The 22527-nt window shown below is 46.1% G+C and overlaps 1 protein-coding gene across 4 annotated transcripts in view; it reads left to right on the plus strand.

Annotated features, from left to right (window-relative positions):
• Nucleotides 1–22527, plus strand: part of QSER1 (glutamine and serine rich 1) — a 771358-nt gene that overhangs the window by 435495 nt on the left and 313336 nt on the right. For all 4 annotated transcript variants that reach the window (XM_086955859.1, XM_086955857.1, XM_086955860.1 and 1 more), the window contains one exon: nucleotides 5951–7123. In XM_086955859.1, the coding sequence (XP_086811985.1) occupies nucleotides 5951–7123 (1173 nt within the window). The remainder of the gene's footprint in view (nucleotides 1–5950; nucleotides 7124–22527) is intronic.

Here is a 22527-nt window from a genome sequence, read left to right on the forward strand (position 1 = left end):
TGTTATACAGATTCTCCCACAGATAATGACCCTGAACTTTATCCTACAAAGCCTTCTCCACCAGATGATAATGTAGGCTGTATAGAGCTGTTAAATAGGGCTGCAGAATATTATGGGGTTCAATTACATATGAAATCCCTAGAGGAGGACTTCTCTTTGAAACACTTAGTACTTCACAAAGATCTAGCTACACACTCCCCATGCTCAAAGGTATGTTGAGACATGCGGACGAGATGTTTAAAGACCCGGTTCATGCATGTGTTTTCACCCCTAGAATAGATTAGAAATATAAACCTGCACCATCAGATCCAGCTTTAATTAAAGGCCAATTACCATTAGATTTTTTGTGGTTTCTAATACCTGTAAACGGGCAAACTCGTAAACTTTAGGGGATGCCCCCCCCCCTCCAGACAAATAATCTAAACTAATAGACACCTCTGGGAAAAGAGTAGCCGCCCAAGCAGCAAATCACTGGCATATTGCTAACACTCAGGCCCTTCTAGCTAGGTACGACAAAGAGCACTGGGATGAAATAGAGCAATAGCTCCAATTTCTACCAGATGAACATAAATCCAAAGCTTAGGACTTAATACAAGGAGGAAAGCTAATTTCTAGTTAGTCAATTAGGTGTGCTTTAGATGCTGCTTATACTGCAGCTAGGGCCATTAATACCAGTGTTTTATTAAGAAGACACTCCTGGTTAAGATTTTCCGGGTTTAAACCCGAAGTCCAAGCTTTCATTCTGAACATATTGTTCGACAAATCTCTTTGGTTCCGTTGTAGACACCTCGTTAGAGAAAATGAAAAAGGACACAAATGTTGCAAAATCTATGGGAGCCCTAGAGTCCCCATCAAATTGGGGTTCCTTTCGTCACTCCTTCTATTGTGGGGGGTCAAAAAGTATCTCATCACACATTGCCTCTACAACATACAAAGGCAACAATCAGTCCACATATTCAAGAGGTTTCTTTAGAGGAGGGTGCAGAGGCAACAACGGGAAGGGTAGGGGTAAAGGTTCCACAACACGTACCTCCCCCTCACGTAACAAACAGTGATTTGCCTCCGCTTCCCCCAATCATTCAACACCTGGGACGTCTTTCTCAATTCCTGCCTGTCTGGAAATCAATAACTACAGACAATTGGGTGCTTGGAATTATCCAATCTGGTTATTGCCTGGAACTTACCAATGATCCTCCAAAAATTCCTCCACGTTCACATAAAATGTCACCACAGTATCTAACCGCCTCAAAAAAGAGGTTCAGTCTCTACTACTAAAGGAGACATAGAACCTGTACCGCTACAATATCATGGGTTGGGCGTGTACTCTCTCTATTTTCTAATACTCAAAAAGGACGGCTCTCTCAGACCCATACTAGATCTCCGAGAACTAAATCATTACAATCGGATCATTTTCACATGGTGACACTTCAACAAATGCTCCCACTTCTACAGCAAGGCAACTTTGTCTACTCTGTACTTAAAGGACGCGGCTAGGGGACTGACTCCGGAATCTGGGAATCACGGTTCGAATCCCCGGCACCGGTGACAGATTAGCTCAGCAGCATGTGACTCTGGGCAATAGTTTGCTTAATCTTCCCGACCGCCCCCAGCGCCTAGAGACCCTTACGGGTGATTGTGCGCTTTACAAATGTGGATTATTATTTATTTATTCCATATTCCAATACATCCGGCTGATTGCAAATATCTCAGATTTGTGATAAAGGGGTGTAGGAAGCTGGCTCTGTACAAAGTGAGGTATAGTGTGCACAGAGTCCAGTGGAACCCAAAAGGTAGGCAGAGGTAAAGTAGATAGCACCTCACTCTCTATTTGTGGTAGTGTGTTCGAGCAGTAAGGCTTTATCAGAGGATAGTGTTAAGCATTTGTTGTGCACACTCAGTCAGCAAATGAAATGTAATGCTTTGTAAATACAGTACATGTACTTTGTATATGAGTTTTAGTAAGTTTACAGGTAAGTTACTTTTGAGATTACTTTTCTGACTCAGTGTAGTATACCTGGATACTACACTGGGACATTTCCTGCAAACAGGTAAGTAAAATCGTTTTTGTTAGTTCAATTTTAAAGGATTTCTTTAGGTTTTCAAACTCCACACTTAAAAACTTTCCCAAGAAAAACAGTTTTATCCTATGGAGGAAAACAGTGTTATCGGTTTTTGGTAAGTATTCCGTTGTGCGAGTTGAGGTTGTGGGGGTAGACTCAGGGGTCCCCCAAGTTCAGGGATGCACTCTTGTTACACCCTCAGCGGAACTAGGGCGGCCGGGTGCAGAGTGCTGAGTCCCAATGCTATCCAATGGGGATACGTGGCCTCCGGTTGGTGGCTGCTTGCGAACAGGCCACTTGGTTGTGGGAGCAAAGCTCCTGGAATTTAATTTAACCAAAGGTGCACCCTCAGCGGTACTAGGGCGGCCGGGTGGAGGTAGCTGTTTCGACATCGGGCGACCTGTTGTTTGCAATGGGGAACCTCTGGATTGAAAAGGCACTGCAGGCTTGGGGACGAAGATCTTCTGGGTGCGACCACCACTTCGAGAGGTAAGTTGGGATCATGGGGGTTGGCCAGGCACTGTCTGTTGGACCACCTAAGGCTGGGGGCCATTGGTGCAGGGGTGCCTTTTAGGGTTGAATCTTCTTACCAGCTCCTAGTCGCGGTTGAGTGGACCTTCCGGATTTAGGCTGCAGGCAGCGGCTAGAGGTTTGAGGCAGGTCAGGGGTCACCGGATCTCGGGTCAGGATCCCACGGGGGGACCTCCTCGTGGTGTTTGCTCACTTGAGCCCAGGCTGTGGCCGGGGGGTGTAGAGTGGTGTGGATTTGCTTTGTCCGGCCGGAGCCAGAGGTTGGAGATGAACAAATCCGGTGTTCACTGGAGAGACATTCTTTAGTGGTTGATGGCAGGCAGTTCCTCTGGGGTTTTCCTGGTTGCTGGCTGCAGGAGGCACCAGGATTTTGCAGGAGCAGGTTTGAGGTGGAGACAGGCCGGTAGGGCTGGGGCCAAGTCAGTGGGCGTCTTACTCTTAATAGCTTCGGCAAGGCTGTTCGGTCCTTCTTCTTCCTTTCTTGTAGTTTCTTCTGGTCTGAGGAAGCGAGGTACAGGGGTGCCCCTAAATACTAGCTTTAAGGGCGTTACAGGTAGGTAAAAAGGTTGGGACCAATGGGTCCCTTCCCCGGAGTGTGGTTACACCCCCAAGTATTGGGTATGAGCCTGTCCCTGGTTGGCTGAGACCCCCCCCCCCCCCCCCCCCCCCCCCCCCTATCTGCACGATGGCGGGGATTGAGAGTTGCGCTTTACCTCGTCTTCCCCACCTGAGGGGTGGAGTTGGCAGGGGTGGGCACAGCTCTCTTCCTCACTTGTTTTTCCCACCAGTTCTCCCGCCTAAAGTCTGGGTCAGATCCAGTGGGGACCAGTTGCTGAAAACAGCAAGTGGCCTGGGGAAGCTCACAAAGGCAGCAAGCCTTTGAAGCTTCCCTTTCGTGAACCCTGCCCAACCTGCTGGAGGAGGCTTGTCACCTTGTCTCAGGATGTGCATTGTTTCAGGCCCCAGGAGCAGCAAGCTCTCGACCCAGGGGTCCAGAAACATGTCTGGTGGTGGCAGCTGAAAGCAGCCACTCAGCCTGGACACTAGTGGTAGGTTAGTTTTCAGGGGACATCTCTAAGATTCCCTCTGTGTGCATTTGTCACTAAATTCCACACTGGCTTCAGTGTGGGTTTAATGTGCTGAGACGTTTGATACCAAACTTCTCAGTTTTCAGTGTAGCCATTATGGTGCTGTGGAGTTCGTAATGACAAACTCCCAGCAGCATATACTCTTAATGGCAGCCCTGCACTTACAATGTCTAAGAATGGACTTAGACACTGTAGGGGTACAGGGCTCATGTACATGTACCCTCAACACTGGTATAGTGCACCCAGTTACAGGGGTGACTGACCTATGCCAGGGCAGTGGATTCTAGGCATGGCAAACAGGGATGTGGGCTATATCGACTCTTCACTTTGTTCTGCACCAACACACGTAGCCTGCAAAGGCAGTGTGTGAGTGTGAAGGTACAGGACCTCTAAGGGTGACACAATAAGTGCTGCAGCCCTTAGATGCCTTCTTTGGTCACAGTGACCTGGGCGCCAGTGGTACCATTTACCAGGGGCTGACCTGTGGCCAGATATGCCAATTTGGTTTAGGCTTCAATGAAGTTTTAGGGAAAGAACATAGGCCCTGGGTACCTGGATAGCAGGAGCCCATGGCACACTCAGCCAAAGCACATCAGCAATTCAGCAAAAAGTGGGGCAACCATGCAGAAAGAGGGCACTTTCTCACAGAGGCCACTTCACATTAGGTCTTCATGTTAATTTTGCATGTTCATCAAAGCCCAATTTTTCGGTTAAGTTATTTGATCGCTGCTGGGACTGTGGCAGTGAGTCATTCTGTCAATTGCAGCCGATTTTGGAAAGCCTGGTTGAAAGTTCCATAGCATTTAACGTCACCTGCCTCTGAGGCAGTGTGTGCAAATGGCCTCTTAGCTGCCTCTCTGTTACGGCCCTTAATGCCTAATCTTGGCACCGGCAGACTGGCAAAGCTGTAGAGTAGCACTCCCAGAGCTGCATCGCAGAGGTAGAGCATCTTCCACTAGCACTGTTAGTTACCTTTGCAACTCCCGTCTGCTGATGTGACTCTTTATCACTTACATTTCAAGCTGAAAAGGCAGCCCCCTTCTGCTGAGTAAATTTATATTGGTTGAACAAAAGTACCAGTCAGCCAGCAAAACACTAAAACTAGTGCTTAATTGTGGTCACCAACACTTATTTTGTGGGACTAAGTGTCCAGAAAACGGCGAAAGGATGCAGAAGAGAAAGTTATGTAAATGTTGACAAACTGAGAAAGAGGGACGTAAAAGAGCCTTCCAAGAGTGCGATACAGACCAGAAGAGTAGGATGGTGACCGGATTAATCAACTCAAAACTAGATCATCAAATCAAAACTAGACCTGCTTGCAAATTTTTGGTTCCCTACCTTTTATTCATTTAGCATATTAAGTTCTGTCTAGCAGACACGCCCCTCAAAGGAAATGCATTCTAACATACATATTTTGGATAATAAAAAAGTCAGCTTCCAAAGGACTATTTGTCTACTGCTCCATATCTGATATTTTTACTAGACCATAAGGTAAAGTGCTGCATTTTGATGTTAAGATTGAGGACATTACCACTAAACGATTTAACAAAAAACTGGGGCAGCACATTTGACAAATCTGGCCACTGTGATTTTTGTAGTGGAGGTAGCCAAGATTTGGTACACGTCCTATTTGTTTGCCCCAATAAATGTTTGGTTGATGCACGCACCACCTAAAACCTATTTGCAATAAATATAATATCTCTAGAACCACAGATCTGATCGAGTTAATAAGGGCTCCCTCAGATGTATTTGTATCTTATAAAGTTTTTTTAAATGTAAAACGTTTCTTCCGTTGTTTGAGATGTTCAAACTATGAATAATAATTTTTTCTATATATATATTGCAATTTTATATTGTGGTATTATGGATCTGAATAGGCCAATAGGAGTTCCCCTAGATAAATTTGTATGTCATATAGCTTTACATTTTTTTTGTTTACCTTTATACGCTTATTTTAGAAAAGTATAATTGATGAATAACAATATTTCCTGCATATATTGATGAGGTCTATATCAATAACATTTGATTTGATCTGATAGTAGTGTGGTGCTGATATAGTTAATGCTGTGAAAAGTGAATTCTAGGGAAAAGGAGTAGTTTTTGTTAGCTTTTTACTGCTGTTGTGCAGTTAGGAATTTCCATAACTTATCAGTGGTAAAGAGGCTAGTGTCATATTTATATCCTCTCTTCTGATGCTGCTAACAAAAAAGTGGACAAAAAATATTTGATATTTGTAGAGTAACTTACTAATTAATTGCTTTCCCTTTTCAGATGTGGCCTCTCTACCAACTCTGAAAGAGCTTCCGCCATCTCCGAAACAGCCCTTGCCCTCGGTGGAGCAGCCCTTGCCCTCGGTGGAGCAGCCCTTGCCCTCGGTGGAGCAGCCCTTGCTCTCGGTGGAGCAGCCCTTGCCCTCGGTGGAGCAGCCCTTGCCCTCGGTAGAACAGCCCTTACCCTCTATGGAACAGCCCTTACCCTCTATGGAACAGCCCTTGCCCTCTGTGGAACAGCCTTTGCCCTCAACGAAACAGCCTTTATCCTCAACAAAACTGCCCTTGTCCTCAACAAAACTGCCCTTGTCCTCAACAAAACTGCCCTTGCCCTCAAAGAAACAGCCTGTTCCCTCAAAGAAACAGCCCTCTCCCTCAACAAAACAGCCTTCGCCCTCAACGAAACAGCCCTCTCTCTCAACAAAACGGCCACCAGTAGCTCTGAAAGAACCACAGCCACCTCTGGAACAACTCACGTCAACTTCAGCTCAAAAGGAGGCACTGCCACCTGCCAAACGGGCACGGCCACCAGCAAAGCGGACACGACCACCGCCTAAACGAGCAAGGCCTGCTAAAAAACAAGCAACGCTGCTGGCTGAGGAGCAGCAATTGCCAGTGGAGAATCAGCTCTTGCTGGCTGAGAAGCATCACCTGTCGGCTGATCTGCAGCCCCCATCAGCTGAGCCGCAGCCCCCGTCAGCTGAGCCGCAGCCCCCGTCAGCTGAGCCGCAGCTCCCGTCAGCTGAGCCGCAGCTCCCGTCAGCTGAGCCGCAGCTCCCGTCAGCTGAGCCGCAGCTCCCGTCAGCTGAGCCGCAGCTCCCTTCAACTGATCCGCAGCTCCCTTCAACTGATCCGCAGCTCCCGTTAGCTGATCCGCAGCTCCCGTCAGCTGATCCGCAGCTCCCATCAGCTGATCCGCAGCCAACACCAGCTGAGCAGCAGCCACCAGTCTCTCCCAAACAGCTACAGTCTACTCCAAGGCAGACACTGTCTACTCCAAAGCAGACACCATCAACTCCGAAGCAGTCACCATTGACTCCTGAAACACCTCCAAATGTATCTGCTCGGGCATTAAGAACAAGAGCAATGAAAGAGACATTCAGAAGCTATATGGAGTTGCTTGTTAGCATGGCCTTGGATGCAGATACCATGCAAGCCTTGGAGACAAGCAATGGTATGTATCTGAAAGATGGCGTATGTAATGCATGCTATGATAATTGTCAAGTGGTCTGTTAGTCCCAAGTGGAGTTATTTACTTTAAAGTGCCCAGTAATATGCCTTATTTATTTTAAGAGCAAAAAAGCTAAATTATATTACTTAAAAATTCTTCTATTACGAACATAAATTACCTATCTTGCATTTATGTAGAACGCAATGGCAGATATAAATCTGAATTTTGCCTCGGCTGAGATCTACTGGAGGGCCTTTCTTGTGGGCTGCTGCAGGAATAACCCCCATATGTTGGACTTCTACACATTTTATAGCTCGTCTGTTTTTTTTTCTGATGTCTAAATACAGGCCATTTTTATTCTAGGTTTGAGTTGGCCACAGCTCCAATACCAATACCTCTTAGTCACAGTAGTAGATTCTGAATGATTTTCTTTAGGCACAATTGGTGAGGTATATTGTTTCTAATTTCTAATTTAAAATATTTCTAGAGCGCAGCGTACACCTTGCGGTTTCTTGGCGCTAGGGGGTTCAGCAACTGAGGGAAAAGACCAGAAGAAAGATAAGAGGAGATATTAAGAGAGTTTAAGAGGGGAAGGCCTGGCTGAAGAGGAACGTTTTCAGATCTCTACGAAAGGGGAGATACTGGGTGGCAGAGCGGAGGTGGTCAGGGAGTGAGTTCCAGAATGTTGGAGCCAGGGTGGAGAAGTTGGCCCCGCCCCACTTTTTACGTGTGAAGCGAGGGATCTGAAGAAGGGACTTGGAGGAAGACCGAAGTTCTCTTGCAGGTACATAAGGATTGATTAATGAAGAGATGAAAGCGGGGGCAGTGCCCTGGCGGGCCTGGAAGACCATGCAGCCGATCTTAAAAAGGGAACGTTCTTTTACAGGGAGCCAGTGAAGCTCCCTGAGAAGGGGGGTGGAATGGTGATAACGAGGGAGGCCGTACACCAGCCGGGCTGCCTGGTTCTGGATAGTCTGGAGTCTACGCAAGCTGTACGCGGGGATACCATGGTAGAGAGCGTTTGCGTAGTCTAGTCGCGATATCACTAGTGCGGCCATGATGATCTTGAGTGCCTGGGGGGAAAAGAACGGGATACAGTGCGGATAGTGCGGAGAGTGAGGAAACGGGAGGATACTACGGAACTAATTTGAGAATGGAGAGTGAGCTGATTGTTTATTTTGACACCGAGTGTTTTGACCGTGGTAGAGGGGGTCGGTGCGGGACCAAGAGAGGGGGGCCAGAAGAGAGAGTTCCAGGGGCTGGATGAACCACCAGTGAGAACCAGCTCGGTTTTATCCGGGTTCAGCTTAAGGTGGTTGTGGTTCATCCAGTCCCTGATGAATGTCATAGTTGACTGGAAGTTAGAGACAGAGAGAGGAGAGGGGGACAGATCAAAGATGAGCTGGAGGTCATCCGCGTAATTATAAACGGTGACCTCCAGCTGCTGGAGTGCGAAAATGAGAGGAAAGATATACAGATTGAAAAGTAAGCGGGAGAGAGAGGATCCCTGGGGAACACAGCAGGTGACAGGGAGAGGAGTGGCCGTGAAGTCGCCTAGCCGGACCGCCTGAGTGTGGTCCCTCAGAAAGGAGGAGAGCCAGACCAGAGCTGATCCCCCGATGCCAGCCGCCTTGACACGGGTAAGTAAGATGGTATGGTCCACCGTGTCAAAGGCGGCGGAGAGATCAAGGAGGACCAGTGCCTGGTGTTTGTTCTCATCCATGCCCTTTCTGAGTTTGTCTAAGACTGAGACCACGACTGATTCGGTCGAATGCCTGGGACGGAACCCGGCTTGGCGGGATGCCAGTCCCCCATTTGCCTCAACATGGGCGCTAAGTGCCGCGGTGACGTGGCGTTCCATCACCTTGCCCAGAAAGGGTAACAGGGAGATGGGGCGGTAGTTGGCCGAGATGGAAGGGTCCGCGCCAGGTTTTTTCAGGATGGGCACTATGGTGGCTGCCTTTAGCGCAGGGGGCACTACCCCCTGTGTCAGGGAGCTGTTGAGGAAGGTAATGGGGGGGTCAGGGCAGCCGGAGTAAATTTGCTGCAGGACTCGTGCCGGGCAGACGTCCGCGGGAGACCCCGACTTCACTTTGGGGAGTATCTCCAGAAAAGAGTCCTGAGTGAGGGGGGGAATGGAGGTAAGAAGGCATTGAACGGAAGGGGGAAAGGGATCGACGAAGGCAGACGAGGGTGGTGGGATGTTAGTCTTGATGGTAGCAATTTTGTCTAAGAAGTAGGTGTTAAGTTGGTCGCAGAGAGGCTGGGAGGGAGGGATTTGGGGCGAGGTTTGGTCTGAGAATGCCAGGTCATTCACTATGCCGAAGATTTCCCTGGGTTTGTTTTCTGCAAAAGTTATTTTTGACGAAAAGTAGGTGGTTTTTGCAGCAAGGATTGCTGTTTTGTATTTGGCCAGTGCTGATAAAAAGTGGGTTTTTGATAAGGGACTGTAATTTTTCCTCCATTGCCTCTCCGCCCGTCGGGCGTCAGTTTGAGATATTTTAGGTGATCATTGAACCATCTATTGGAGTCCTTTGGTCGGCGGATGGAAATGCGGCGTAGGGGCGCCACTGAGTCGCAGCCTTCAGCCAGTCAGGTGCTGATGGCCTTGGCTTGAGAGGCAGATTATAAGCCAGCAAGAGTGGGGGTGGAGTTGCGGAGCAGGGAGGTCAAGGAGGGATAATCCAGTCTATTCCAGTTCCGCGCCCAGGTGTTTTTGGCGTGTGGAGTTTTGGGCATCAGGTTACGGAGAATGGAGAAGGAGATGAGGGCATGGTCGGACCATGGGCACGGCAAGACAGCAGCCGAGGCCACAGGGAGGTTGAGGGACCAGACCTGGTCTAGTGTGTGCCCATGGGAATGAGTAGGGACGGATATGTGTGACACGAAATTGAGGGACGAAAGGCAATCTGTGAATTCTTTTGAGGCTGAGCACTCATGTGGGTCTGAGGGCCAGTAATTGAAGTCCCCTAGCACCAAGACCGAGGCGTAGTTGACCACCAAGTTGGCCAACAGGTCTTGAAATGCCGGCAGGAATGAGGGCGAGGGCTGAGGAGGGCGGTACATTAAGAGGCAAGTAATGGGGGGGGAAGATGAAAGAGAGCGGACTACCAGTCTGTCAGACCCTCCGTAGAGCAACGAGTATCCTGCCAATAACTAAGATTTTGAACTTTGTCTATAGGACGAGGGTGTATTTTGGCAAAACAGTCTGATCACCAGCCTCTTGTGTTTAATATCATGTAGCCAGGATTTAGTACCAAACAAAATATATTCAAAAACTGCAAAGTTGCATTACATTTGGGTTTGAAATTCATCAATGTTTTGTAAGATCATTTCTGTCTGCGATGGTAATCCTTCTGATCTTTACAATTATTTGGGTGCTGGCATAGGACTAGAAATTTCGATTATATCGTCAAGATCCTTTGAAAGGCTTGAGAAGGATATCCAAAAGGCAATTAGACCATGGAGATCCTGGAGGCACAACTTAAGCGAGTTGGAGAATTGTAGATTCTCACATTAAGAAAGAAGGAATCTCACCTGACAGCATGTTCACTAATCCTAGCAACCTCTTACAGACTGCCATGATCTGTTGGTCCACACATATTGAAAGCCACTAAGAGATGTAGGGGTATCGGAAGATCTTTCATCTCTAGAAGCTTACCCACCATCCTAACAAATGCATTTTCAGTCCGGTATCCATCCAAAAAACAGATTAGTTGTTATCAAGCAGCTACTTTTTCTCTGGTGTAGTTGGAGCTGGTTGGTGACTACCTGTTTGCAGCATATGTTACCATTGTATTCCCACAATTGAGTTCTGATTCGCTTTGAGTACTTTTACATTGTAAACAAAGAAGCCTTTTGACACTGGTGCACTTATATCAATCAAGTCCCAGAATGAAAATATTTTGGGATCTGGTTAGACTTCAGAGGGTCCTTTCAAAAGCAAAAAGATTAAAATAAAAATAAGGTCCACGCCCTACAGGCTGCTTTCCTGAGCTTAACAAAAAAGCTGTTGCGCACTAGCTTTGATCCGAAGTCATGCAGGCAAAGTTACTCTTGAATCTATCATATGGAAGTGAAATTGTACTGATAATTGATATAAAGTTGGCAGATGCCCTGATGATTAGAATTTACAAATGTACTATTCGGCCACCACAATTTGCTTTGCTGACTCTTCAAACTTTTTTGCTTTGAGCCTCCCTGAACATGATGTTTTGAAGTCGGGCCCCCTTCCAAAACTTTATGAGAAGGATTGTTGGAGCAGTAGAGACGGGGCTGAGCACAGGGGGCAAGTCTTATAAGATCATTTAAGTGGTACTTTTTCTGTTGCTCATAGTCCACACTGAATGTGAGACTTATAAAACAGCAAATACCTCAAACAAAACCAGTAATTGACCTGAAAATACTGCTCCCCATCATCGGTGGGGTCAGTGCAGGAAATCTCTGTCCTGTAAGCTGCCACCCATATTGATGCCCCAAGAGGTCAATCTGGGCAGGGCAATAAATATGTATGTGTACCACAGAAGGCATCATACCGGGTGCACTCGTTTCCCACCTCAAGTGTTATACAGGACATGGAGATGTTCGGTGTCCCACAAGAGAATCCACATCAACCTTTAAGTGGCCTGGTAGAGTCTGTGCAGCTGGAGGGAGATGGGGCAGCTTAGGCCTAAACTGGGCCTAAGCAGTATGACCTGTAGGATGGCATGCCCTTGTGATTCAGATGGGAGCTTCCGGCTTTCAAGCAACACTCAAACAGAGTTTAATAGACTTGCGCCATGAGATGCAGAGGGGATTTGCTACATCTAAACTTAATCAGAAGGGGATTTAAGGAGTATGCCATGCCCTCGAGGGGATTCAGAAAAGGGGGTGGGGATGAACAGAGTGTCTGAATTAAGCAGACCACTCTTACCCAGTCCAAAGATCAGGGCTTGATCCATCACCGTTTTTTAGCTCACTGCACCATCCCAGCTCAGAACCTGGCTACATGCAAATTAGTCTGTTCCTGTCCCAGTGCATGATGGGAACAGGGCAAACCAAACTACCAAGCCAATTCTTATACTGGGAAGGAAACAAGCTTCCGGGGACCGGTTTCTGGCATTTCAGCCGTCTTCGGCCCGGCTTGCTTGAATCCTGATGGTGCAATGAGCAAGGGACTCACATCTGATAATACCCTTCCACGCTTATGGTAGACAAAACGATTCAGAAAAGGGGGTGGTGATGAACAGAGTGTCTGAATTAAGCAGACCACTCTTACCCAGTCCAAAGATCAGGGCTTGATCCATCACCGTTTTTTAGCTCACTGCACCATCCCAGCTCAGAACCTGGCTACATGCAAATTAGTCTGTTCCTGTCTCAGTGCAAGATGGGAACAGGGCAAACCAAACTACCAAGCCAATTCTTATACTGGGAAGGAAACAAGCTTCCGGGGACCGGTTTCTGGCATTTCAGCCGTCTTCGGCCCGGCTTGCTTGAATCCTGATGGTCCGAGGGGAAGCTGGACGATGTCTGCGAGAGAACATCAGTGATCAATATGAATGTGGAAAGGTTGGACCAGGATGCTTAAAGGATCTCCAACAATTTGATGGCACTTGAGCTGCAGAATCAAGCTTTACAAGATAATTTGGCACAGTTGGAGAACCATTCCAGGAGGCACAATTTGAGGATCATCAATGTACCTGAGTCAGTCGAGTTGGGGCTTCCTGAAGGACATCATCAATAATCTTCTGGGGAGGTGAGGATAGGGGGTGGCTTGGGGGTCCTGTGGAGCAATACAGAGGTAGATCTGGAGAGAGCGATATAAAGGATGCATAGGAACCACTTCAAGTAGTCAGTTGGCTGAAGTAAACAAAGGAAGATTCAATTAATTTTGTCTCGTATAGCACCAGGGAATTAGTTCTGAGCTTGGCTTTGAGACCAGGGAAGCTGGATGATGAGGGTTTTTCATATGATATAAAATTATTCACAGGACTGCTGAACCACGCCAGTGGGAATTGGGCCAGAAGATGGGTGAACTGCAGAAGCTGGGAGAAAGGGTTCAGCTGAGGTTTCCTGCCATGCTCAAAGTGATGTGATATAACAAAATGCATAAATACAGGCGTATTGAGCAGGTGGGTAATGTCATTAAAAAGATGTAGTACCCTTCTCATGCCCGTTGAGACTATTCCCTCCTTTTCCTTTTTTGTCTCTCTGGTTCTGTCTCTTAGTGTTTTTTTCTCTTCCTCCTACACTACTGTTAGTGTAAAGGTGAGGGTTAGGCACGGCAGTGTTCACATAGTTAGATGTACTCCTAGGGTAGAGTCCAAATAGGCATTGACAAAATGCAACTATGTGTAGTAGAAGGATTCCCTGGGGGGGGGGGGGTTCACTGGTTGTGTGGTTATTGGAGGATAAAATAGTGGCATGGACAAAAAAAATGGAGGAAAGCCAGAAAATCGTCCTCATTGCCATATTGATTTTAAGGGGTTGGTTTGCCTTAGTGTCAGCTGAAACAGCGATATTGGTATAATAGGCGGGTGTGTGGGCTGTTATGTAGATGGTGAGCTAGTGGACATTTTGAAAGAATGGACTTAAGGGGGAAAGCGATAGTGATATTGACATTGAATGTCAATGGGGTCCAGCGCAGAAGAAAACAGACTAATCTGTCAGTATCTGAAAGATTGTCAGGCGCATATTATAGTCTTGCAGGAGACCCATCTTCAGGCAGTGTAGTGTAAAGACCTACTGAGTGGTCAAGTGTGGAGCCATCAGGTGGTGTGTTCAGATCAGGCCCTCTTTTTTAAGAGTGTAGCTCTTATTACCAGAAAAAATGCTTGTATAAATATGGCGGAGTACAAAACTGACTGCTCAGGTAGATGGATTATTGGTAGCTTGACTTTTAAGCAGTTTGAATTTACATGTGTGAATTTTATTGGTCCAAATTGCAACAATGTCTCTCCCCTGCAAAATCTGGGGGAAAGCCTGTTGGGGTTCTCTCCTTCCATTGTGATAGGTGACGGTTTTAATATATGCTTGGATACTCCCTTGGAAGGATCAACAGGAAGATGGGCACATTAGAGTGAGAACGTTTTTGAAGAATCTTATGTTCGATATCAGCTTGTTAATTGTGTGGCGGAAAAAGGCTGTGGCTAGCCAGGGGAATTCTATAGTAATAAATATCACAGTTCTAGCAGGATTAACCATGTTTTAATTGCTATGTCACAGGTATTCAATGTTAACGGGGTTTGGCATTTCCCGGCTCATTGTTCGAATCATGCAGCAATTTTGCTGGAGGCTGGGATCCCTAACATGCAGATCGGTTTCAGGTGAACAATGGATAGGCTGTTGTTATCGGACTAGAATATAATCCATGTGTTAAAGGAGGAGAGTCGTGATTTTTTCAATGTTAAACTGGGGTCAGCCCCCATAAGGATAGAAATTGACTCGTATAAGGCAGATGTTTGAAGGATCTTACTTAAGCAGGGTTTTATTAAGTCACATAAGCTATGCACAGAGGATGCAAACTTTGAAGAAGAGAAAGGAGTAATTGGAAGCAAACTTTCATTTTTATCTACTGAAGCCGGGGCGGAGGCTGTTTAAAGGAGGTTAGCTAAAAATTGGACAGCGTATGTTCGGGTTATTGAGAGCATAGTTGGAGCAAGGTGGTATGCTAGCAAGATTTCTCATTTTGAGTATGGGGAGAGCAGTAGCAAGCTGCTAGCTGGGAAGGCAAGCACAGATAGAGGACTGAACTATATAGAGTCTGGTAGCAAATGACTATGGTAGGATGTCAGAATATACTGAGGAGATTGCAAAGTATTTTATAGAATGTTTGAGCTTCTGTATTCAGAAAGGGGCACAATTGAGGCAACAAAAGTAAGGGAATGGTTAGCGGGGATACAACTCCAGGGTCTGTCTAGCAATGAATGCGAATAACTAGTGAAGCATGTTACGGAGTGGGAAATCATTCTGCAAATCAATAAATCTCGAAATAGAAAGGTGTCAGACCCTGATGCCCTTTCGGCGTAGTTTTATTAAGGTATGAAAGAAGTATTAATGCTGAGATGGAAGGAACTGTTCAATTCTGTATTAGTGGGAGTTTCAGAAATGTCACCATCTTGGAATGATGCTACGATAGCTTTATTGTTGAAACCAAACAAAGACCCCAAGAAAGCGGATTCATTTAGGCCCATCTGTTTGCTACATTTCGACTATGAAATCTTTGCTGATACTTTGGCATGAAGAATCTCTTGGATCGTGGGTAAGGTAGTGCATCCTGATCAGAAGGGCTTTGTGCCAGGCAGACTGCTGTGTGATCTGGCATACCAACTGATATCCACGATAGACAGGGCAGTGGCAAATTTGGATCTATTAGCCATTTTCACTATTGATGCCATCAAGGCATTTTATAGGGTGTGCTGGGCCTATTTGTGGGAGGTGTTGGGGTTCCCCGAAAGTTGTGTTGCAGCAGTCAAAGCCCTCTGCGCAGCACCATCAGCTCAAAATTTGATTAACAGGATTTAACTAGGAAAGTTAACATCTCAAGGGGGACAAGTCAGGTTGCTCGTTGTCCCTGTTACCTTTTTACGTGTATATAGAGCCACTGGCTAAGGTGTTAAGGGCTGATGTGGGATTTGGGTCATAGAACTTCAAGCTCAAGGTGGGCCTGTACACAGCTGATATTCTGTATACAAGATACAGAAAACAGTGAAGTCTGTGGAGGCCATAACAGAAGAATTTGGTGCCTTTTCATGTGATTCTGCAAATAGGGAGAAGACTGAGGTAATAGCGTGAAATTTAGCAAGCACATGTGTCCGCTGCAGAAAAGTGATCAGTTATCTAGGTATCTCCCTACTACATAAGTTAGAGGAGGTACCGGAGTAAAACTTAAGGAGAGGGAGGACATAGATTAAGGCATTACTATCTATATGGGGGCATCGCCCTTTGACCCTGTATGACAGTGCAAATTCAGTGAATATGGTGATTCTCCCCAAGATGGACTATCTGTTTGACAGCATCCCCCATCTTTTCCTAGGGGCATTTTAGATGGGATACAAGGGAGGATTGGGAGTATTATTTGGCTTCCAAAAGCCCTACATTTAGTTGGTAGAAACTTAGAAGGAAGGTGGTGAATGGCGGGATAGCATTGCCAGATGTATGTATGTATGTATGTATGTATGTATGTATGTATAGGCGTCGTTGTATAGCGCTGTAACTGTCACCCGACGGGCATCCTGGCACATAGACTGTTAGGACACATACATGATGTTTCCAGCATCCGATCCATTTACATTGTTCTGGGGAACAGGTAGGTTGTCCTTCTCGATTATCTCTCCTTCCAATTTAAGAATTGCATAATGCACCTGGTGAGCCCAGACGGATCTAGCAGGGGCAGAATCTATGCTAGGCTGCTAAACTTGATTGGGCAGCATACATTTGGTGACCAGAATTCTTCAAGAAGGTCTGATTGAAAGTACTATGGGCTTTTTGGAAGTTTAACATTTTATGAGGTAAATCCTTTAAATTGACTATTACTCAGATTTTTGCCTGTTTGTAATTCCCCTGGTACTCCCATTGATTAAAGTAGGCATTAGCCTCTGAGGGCAGGTATGGGTATAATGGGATAATACTGTGGGAGGCAGAAACCCAGGGCACTCTATCTTGGTATAAGTACAGTTGGTATCCTGCGGGTCAGGGCACGGACATGGATGGGCCAACGTGGGGAGATGGGGTTTGGAGGACATGGTACAAGATCCTATGCGAATTAAGAATGAAATTTCAATTTGGTACTGGGAGTTGGTGAAGGCTGATGAGGTGAAATGCAGGATGCCAGTCCATCCTTGAGGGAGTTATGAGCCAATAGTGGAACACCCAGATATGTGGCGGTCCATTTTGTGCCTTCACTACTCCACAGTCAGATTAGCACCTCTTAGAAAGATTTACCTTTTCACATGGGATAGAATCTATTCTACCCTCAAGAGGCACACAAAATTACATTTGTTGTAGGGCCTCTTCCATGTTGCTATTGGTGTGGCTATATACACATGTTCATGTCTTGCCATGGATTGTGCATTTTGTGGGAGGTAGTGCGATGGGCGATCTGTGGAATTTTGGGTTGCCAAATTGCAGTGTGCTCTCTTGATCATATTTGGAGTAAATTTTCAGCCTGACCAATGTTTATCGTTTAAGCAAAAGCGCTTGCTCTTCTATTTGATCTTGCTCACAAGGAGAGAGATCTGCATTAATTAGCTGAGGCCCACTCCTCCCGTTTTAAGCAGTTAGTAGAAATCGGTGAGCTGTGTGTGTGAATTGGATCTGGATTGAGGAGCAGGTAGATGGGAGAAATTTGGACTCTGTATTCCATATGGAGAGAACAATCCTAACTTCCTTAGCGCCTGTGATTAAGCCTAACATGGAGATGCAAAGTTTGGCAAGAAGGCTTTTTGGTTCTCTTTTCCTTTTGTCTCGGAGGTTTGGCCTTTTTGGTTCTCTTTCCCTTTCATCTTGCACGTTCGGCAGTGAAGTAGCAAACTGTCAAAGGACACCTTTCAATGTCGCATTTGAGAGTGCTGGCATATGAGGACAAAGAAAAGATGAACAATCTGCAGGAAAAAAGTGCCATTGGAAGAAACCTGGTTGCAGCATATATATTTTACAGTCACATGATCTGCGCTTTGCATGCACCTAGTGTTCGGTGTGAATATTACATATTTTACTGACAGAGACTTCTAACCTCAGATTCTGATAAAGACTTCTGCCATATGTAGATGCCATACCTTTTGAATGTTCCCCAGGTGTCAGACTGGGTCCTGATACTTTTCAGCAGTACCTCTGCACTCTGCAGTGTTGCAGTTCTGCTCTGCACTGACAGAAATGATGTATCAGACCTATATAAGCTCCATTCCTGCACGCGACATCAGTTCATTTCTTTTCACACCACCAGACCTGAGTCCATAGCTCCCTCTTGTCTCTCAGAGACACTCAGCTCGGTATTTTCCAATTTTTATTCAGTATGCAAGGGATATCACCACCTAAAATGAGAGGTATCAAGGCCTTTAGGGACTTAAAAAACCCATTGTCTATGACGTATCCCCATCTGTCGTGCCTGTGGTCAAGCCACCACTCCAAGGCCTGTGGCAACTGCTCATTGATGAACTCGTAGATCATCAGGAAACGTAAGGCTAAAGTTTACGTCACCAAGCATAGGAAGACTCCGCACGGGGACGGTTCCAAGTCACGCTCTGCATCCAAGGTAGCTCTCGGTCTCACTCCTGGAAACGGCTGATCCCCTCCAGAGGTCGGTTTTCGTTGAGCTCCAAGTCCTCAGATAAGCATAAGGAACACAATAAATCAAAGTGGGATTCCACTCCCTCGTGCTACACGAATTCGCCTCAGCAAGCACAGGGTTGTGCCACCCTTATTGATCTCAGGCCTGAGGTCGACTGACTTCGGAGCAGGTCTCACAACTGGTTCTTGCTCAATCCAAGTTTCCAGCCTTCAAGCATGCCTCTTCTATTGGTGCGAGTGCTTACAAGAGACTAGTTGCCTCAATGTCCCCCAAGAGACAGATCTTTTTTCTCCCCCTGAATCAGCCACAGAGGAATTCGCTTCCCATCGCCATGGTAATGCAAATGGCGACTTTCAGCACTCCACCTTGGGAGGTTACAATTAATTTATTTACAGAAGTCCTTCAACCGCAGCATTCATTTTCTGAGCTCTTTCTTCTGTTTAATGAGGCAGGCAAAGATTAGGCCTAACATTGTTCTGGTCCTCCATTTCATTGACATATTGCTAGGTACCATTACCCTTCTCCTGGCAATCTGGCTTTTCATTTGCAGCTCCCCTCACCCGAAAACCTAGTGGTGCAGGCTTCTACCAGCCACTCTAATCCCAACACATTTCTCACCACTTCCCTTACGGGGACTCTAAGCAAGTGCAAACACTCGGCAAAAGTTTCTTTTCTTCTGCCTGTTTTGCCCTCTGACCTGTTAACATCAGCTGTTTGTTGGGATGCTACTCACACACCCTCTGGGATTCGGCAGCACAAATGCTCTCTGGTGAGCTCGAAGACCTTAGCCCTGTGCTATCTCAGGCAGTTCAAGACTGTTATGATTCAGTGTAGGAAGCTGTCTATGTAGATACTATACCAAATTAAGGTATAATGTGCACAGGCCAGTGGATCCCCAAGGGTAGGCAGAGGTAAAGATAGATAGCACCTCACTCTCTATTTGTGGTAGTGTGGTCGAGCAGTAAGTTAGTATCAGTAGACAATGTTAAGCATTTGTTATACACACTCAGTCAGCAAATGAATACACACACCAAAGACAGAATTTCAGATCAATTGTTGTTGTATAAAAATATTCTTTTATTTTATTTTCTAGAACCAAGCAAGCCTGACACAGGTAAGTGATAAGTACTTTGCAGTAAATGTACAGTTGTAATACATTTTGGATTTGTAATAGAATATGCACTTTGTTTTGACTTACAGTATGGTTTCAGAAAGATGCAATACTTTGTAAATACAGTACATAGACTTGAATGGGCTTTTCAGTAAAATTACAGGTAAGTTACTTTTGAGATAACTTTCTTACTCGGAGTAGTATACCTGGATACTATTCTGGGACTTTTCCTGCAAATAGGTAAGTAAACTTGTTTTTGTTAGTGCAATTTTAAAGAATTTCTTTAGGTTTTCAAACTCCACACTTTGACTGTTTTTCTTGGAAAAACTTTCTATGTTATCCTATGGAGAAGAATGGTGTTATCGGTTTTAGGGTGAGTATTTGGCAGTGGGAGTTGAGGATCTAGGGGTAGACTCGGGGGTCCCCTAGGGTCAAGGCTGCACTCCAGTTATGTGAAGAAAAAAAGGACCCCCCTGGGTAGTAATCCAAACTCCTAGGGCAGGGTAACAACATATGTGAGTAAAGCCTAGGCCGTGAACCAATGAGGTGAACAATAAACCTGTACCAGTCGTATAGGGAACAATCAAGGGAATACAAATTATTATTATTGTATTATGTTGATGGTAATTTAAATAGTCAAATTCTTTTTGGTTAATCTCTCCTGCCGAGAGTGCTCTAGTAGTGCGATTAAGGATTTTTTTAGATATAGAAATCAGGGGGTTGGTTTTGATTAGAGAGTAATTAGTAGTGTCCGCAAGCATAGTTCTCATTTTATGTTCATATGTCTCAGTATCTATCAACACGATACCTCCACCCTTATCACAACTCTTAATAGTCTTATAATATTATGTACTCCTTTAGGCAAATACTGTACAATCGTCTAATATAATCTGTCAATCTCTTGACACAGAGTGAATAAATGTACAGACTAAACTGGTTCGTGTGAGGGAGGGTCAAGTACATTCAATGTATTGTTACTTATGAACTGTAATGTGTCTTCTATTGATACTGTATTGTATCTAGTTAATTAAGAATATAAGAACCTGTATAACTGATATTTGGTTTCTTTCTTTCTGTAAATATAATTCCAGATATACCATTGGTTACTCCTGAAGAAGGCTATTTCTGCCGAAACGCGCGTCAAGTTTTTCTAGTGTTTTCCAGCAATTCTGGCATTGATTTTATGTATTTTTAATTAGATTATGTAACCTGTGTATACATGCTGCTATTTATTTATGTATAGGTCTAATTTTGTGTATATATGTGTTATCATATAGTCTGATTTTTGTTCAGTTTCTATATGATTTTTAATATGACAATTAAAAACATGTTTTTTATGTAAATTTGTATTCCCTTGATTGTTCCCTATACGACTGGTACAGGTTTATTGTTCACCTCATTGGTTCACGGCCTAGGCTTTACTCACATATGCACTCCAGTTACGCCCTTAGCAGCACTAGGGTGGCCGTGTGCACCGTGCTGAGATCCAATGTTATCCAACAGGGGATAGGGGGCTAATGAGCAGGCCATTGGGCTGTGGGAGCAAAGCTCCTGGACTTTAGCTCAGGGCAAATGGGGAAACAAATTAGCACCAAAGGTGCACCCTCAGCGGCCCTAGGGTGCTGTTTCGAGGTCGGATGCCCGGTTGTTTCCAATGGAGAATCTCTGGTTTGTAAAAGCACTGCAGGCAGGGAGACGAAGGACTCCTGGGTGCAACCATCACTTTCAGAGGTAAGTTGGGAAGTTAGGGGTCGGTTAGGCCCCGTCGGATTGGGCACACAAGGCCGTGGGGCGTCGGGTGCTGGGGTGCCTTTTGGGGTTGAATCTTCTTACCAGCTCCTGGTCGTGGTTGAGGGGACCTTCTGGATTTCGGCTGCAGGCGTCGACTGGAGGCAGGTCCGGGGTCGCCGGATCTCAGGTCAGGACCGCTGGGGTGACCCCCTCGTGGTGTTTTCCCGCTCGGGCCGTGGCTGGCGGGTGCAGAGTGGTGTGTATTTGTGCTTTATGGCCAGGGCCAGAGGTTGCATGTGAACAAATCAGTTTTCACTGGAGACAAAGTCTTTGGGGTTGAAGGCAGGCGGGTCCTTAGGGGTTTTCAAGGTTGCTGGCTGCAGGACACACCGCGATTCCTCACAAGCAGGTCCGAGGATGACACAGGCCTGTACGACCAGGGCCAAGTCAGTGCGCGTCTTCCTCTTGTTAGCTACTGCATGGTTGTTCGGTCCTTATTCTTCTTCTTGTAGTTTATTCTTGTCTGAGGAAGCAAGGTTCAGGGGTGCCCCTAAATACTAGATTTAGGGGTGTTACAAGTACGTAAAGGTACTGACCAATAGGTCCCTTCCCAGGGGTACCCCCCTCCAGTGGGAAGGGGGCATGAGCCTGTCCCTGATTGGCTGAGTCCCCCCATCTTCAAGATGGCGTTAACTGAAAGTTGTGCTTCACCTCGCCTCCCCCACTTGAGGGGTGAAGTTGGCAGAGGTGGGCACACCTCCATTCCTCACTTGTTTTTTGCGCCGGTTCTCCGGTTAAGTGGGGTTCAGAACCATTGGGGCCCAGTTGCTGAGAGCAGCGAGTGGCCCGGGGAAGCACACAAAGGCGGCAAGCCTTTGAAGCTTCCCCTTCGTTAACCCTGCCAATCCTGGGGAGGAGGCTTGGCAGCTTGTCCCAGGATGTGCATTGTTTCCGGCCCCAGTGAGCAGCAGGCTCTCAACCCAGGGGTCCAGAAACATGTCTGGTGGAGGCGGCTGAAAGCAGCCACTCTGCCTGGACACTTGTGATAGGTTCGTTTTCAGGGGGCATCTCTAAGATGCCCTCTGGGGACATTTTCATTAAATCCCACACTGGCATCAGTGCGGGTTTAATGTGCCAAGGAGTTTGATACCAGACTTCCCAGTTTTCAGTGTAGCCATAATGGTGCTGTGGAGTTCATAATGACGATCTCCCAGCACCATATACTCTTATTGGCAGCATTGCACTTACAGTGTCTAAGAATGGACTTAGCAAAACCAAAGGGGATGATGGACGGAGTGT

Source organism: Lissotriton vulgaris, chromosome 2_1, assembly GCF_964263255.1.
Source record: "Lissotriton vulgaris chromosome 2_1, aLisVul1.2, whole genome shotgun sequence".
Taxonomy (NCBI): domain Eukaryota; kingdom Metazoa; phylum Chordata; class Amphibia; order Caudata; family Salamandridae; genus Lissotriton; species Lissotriton vulgaris.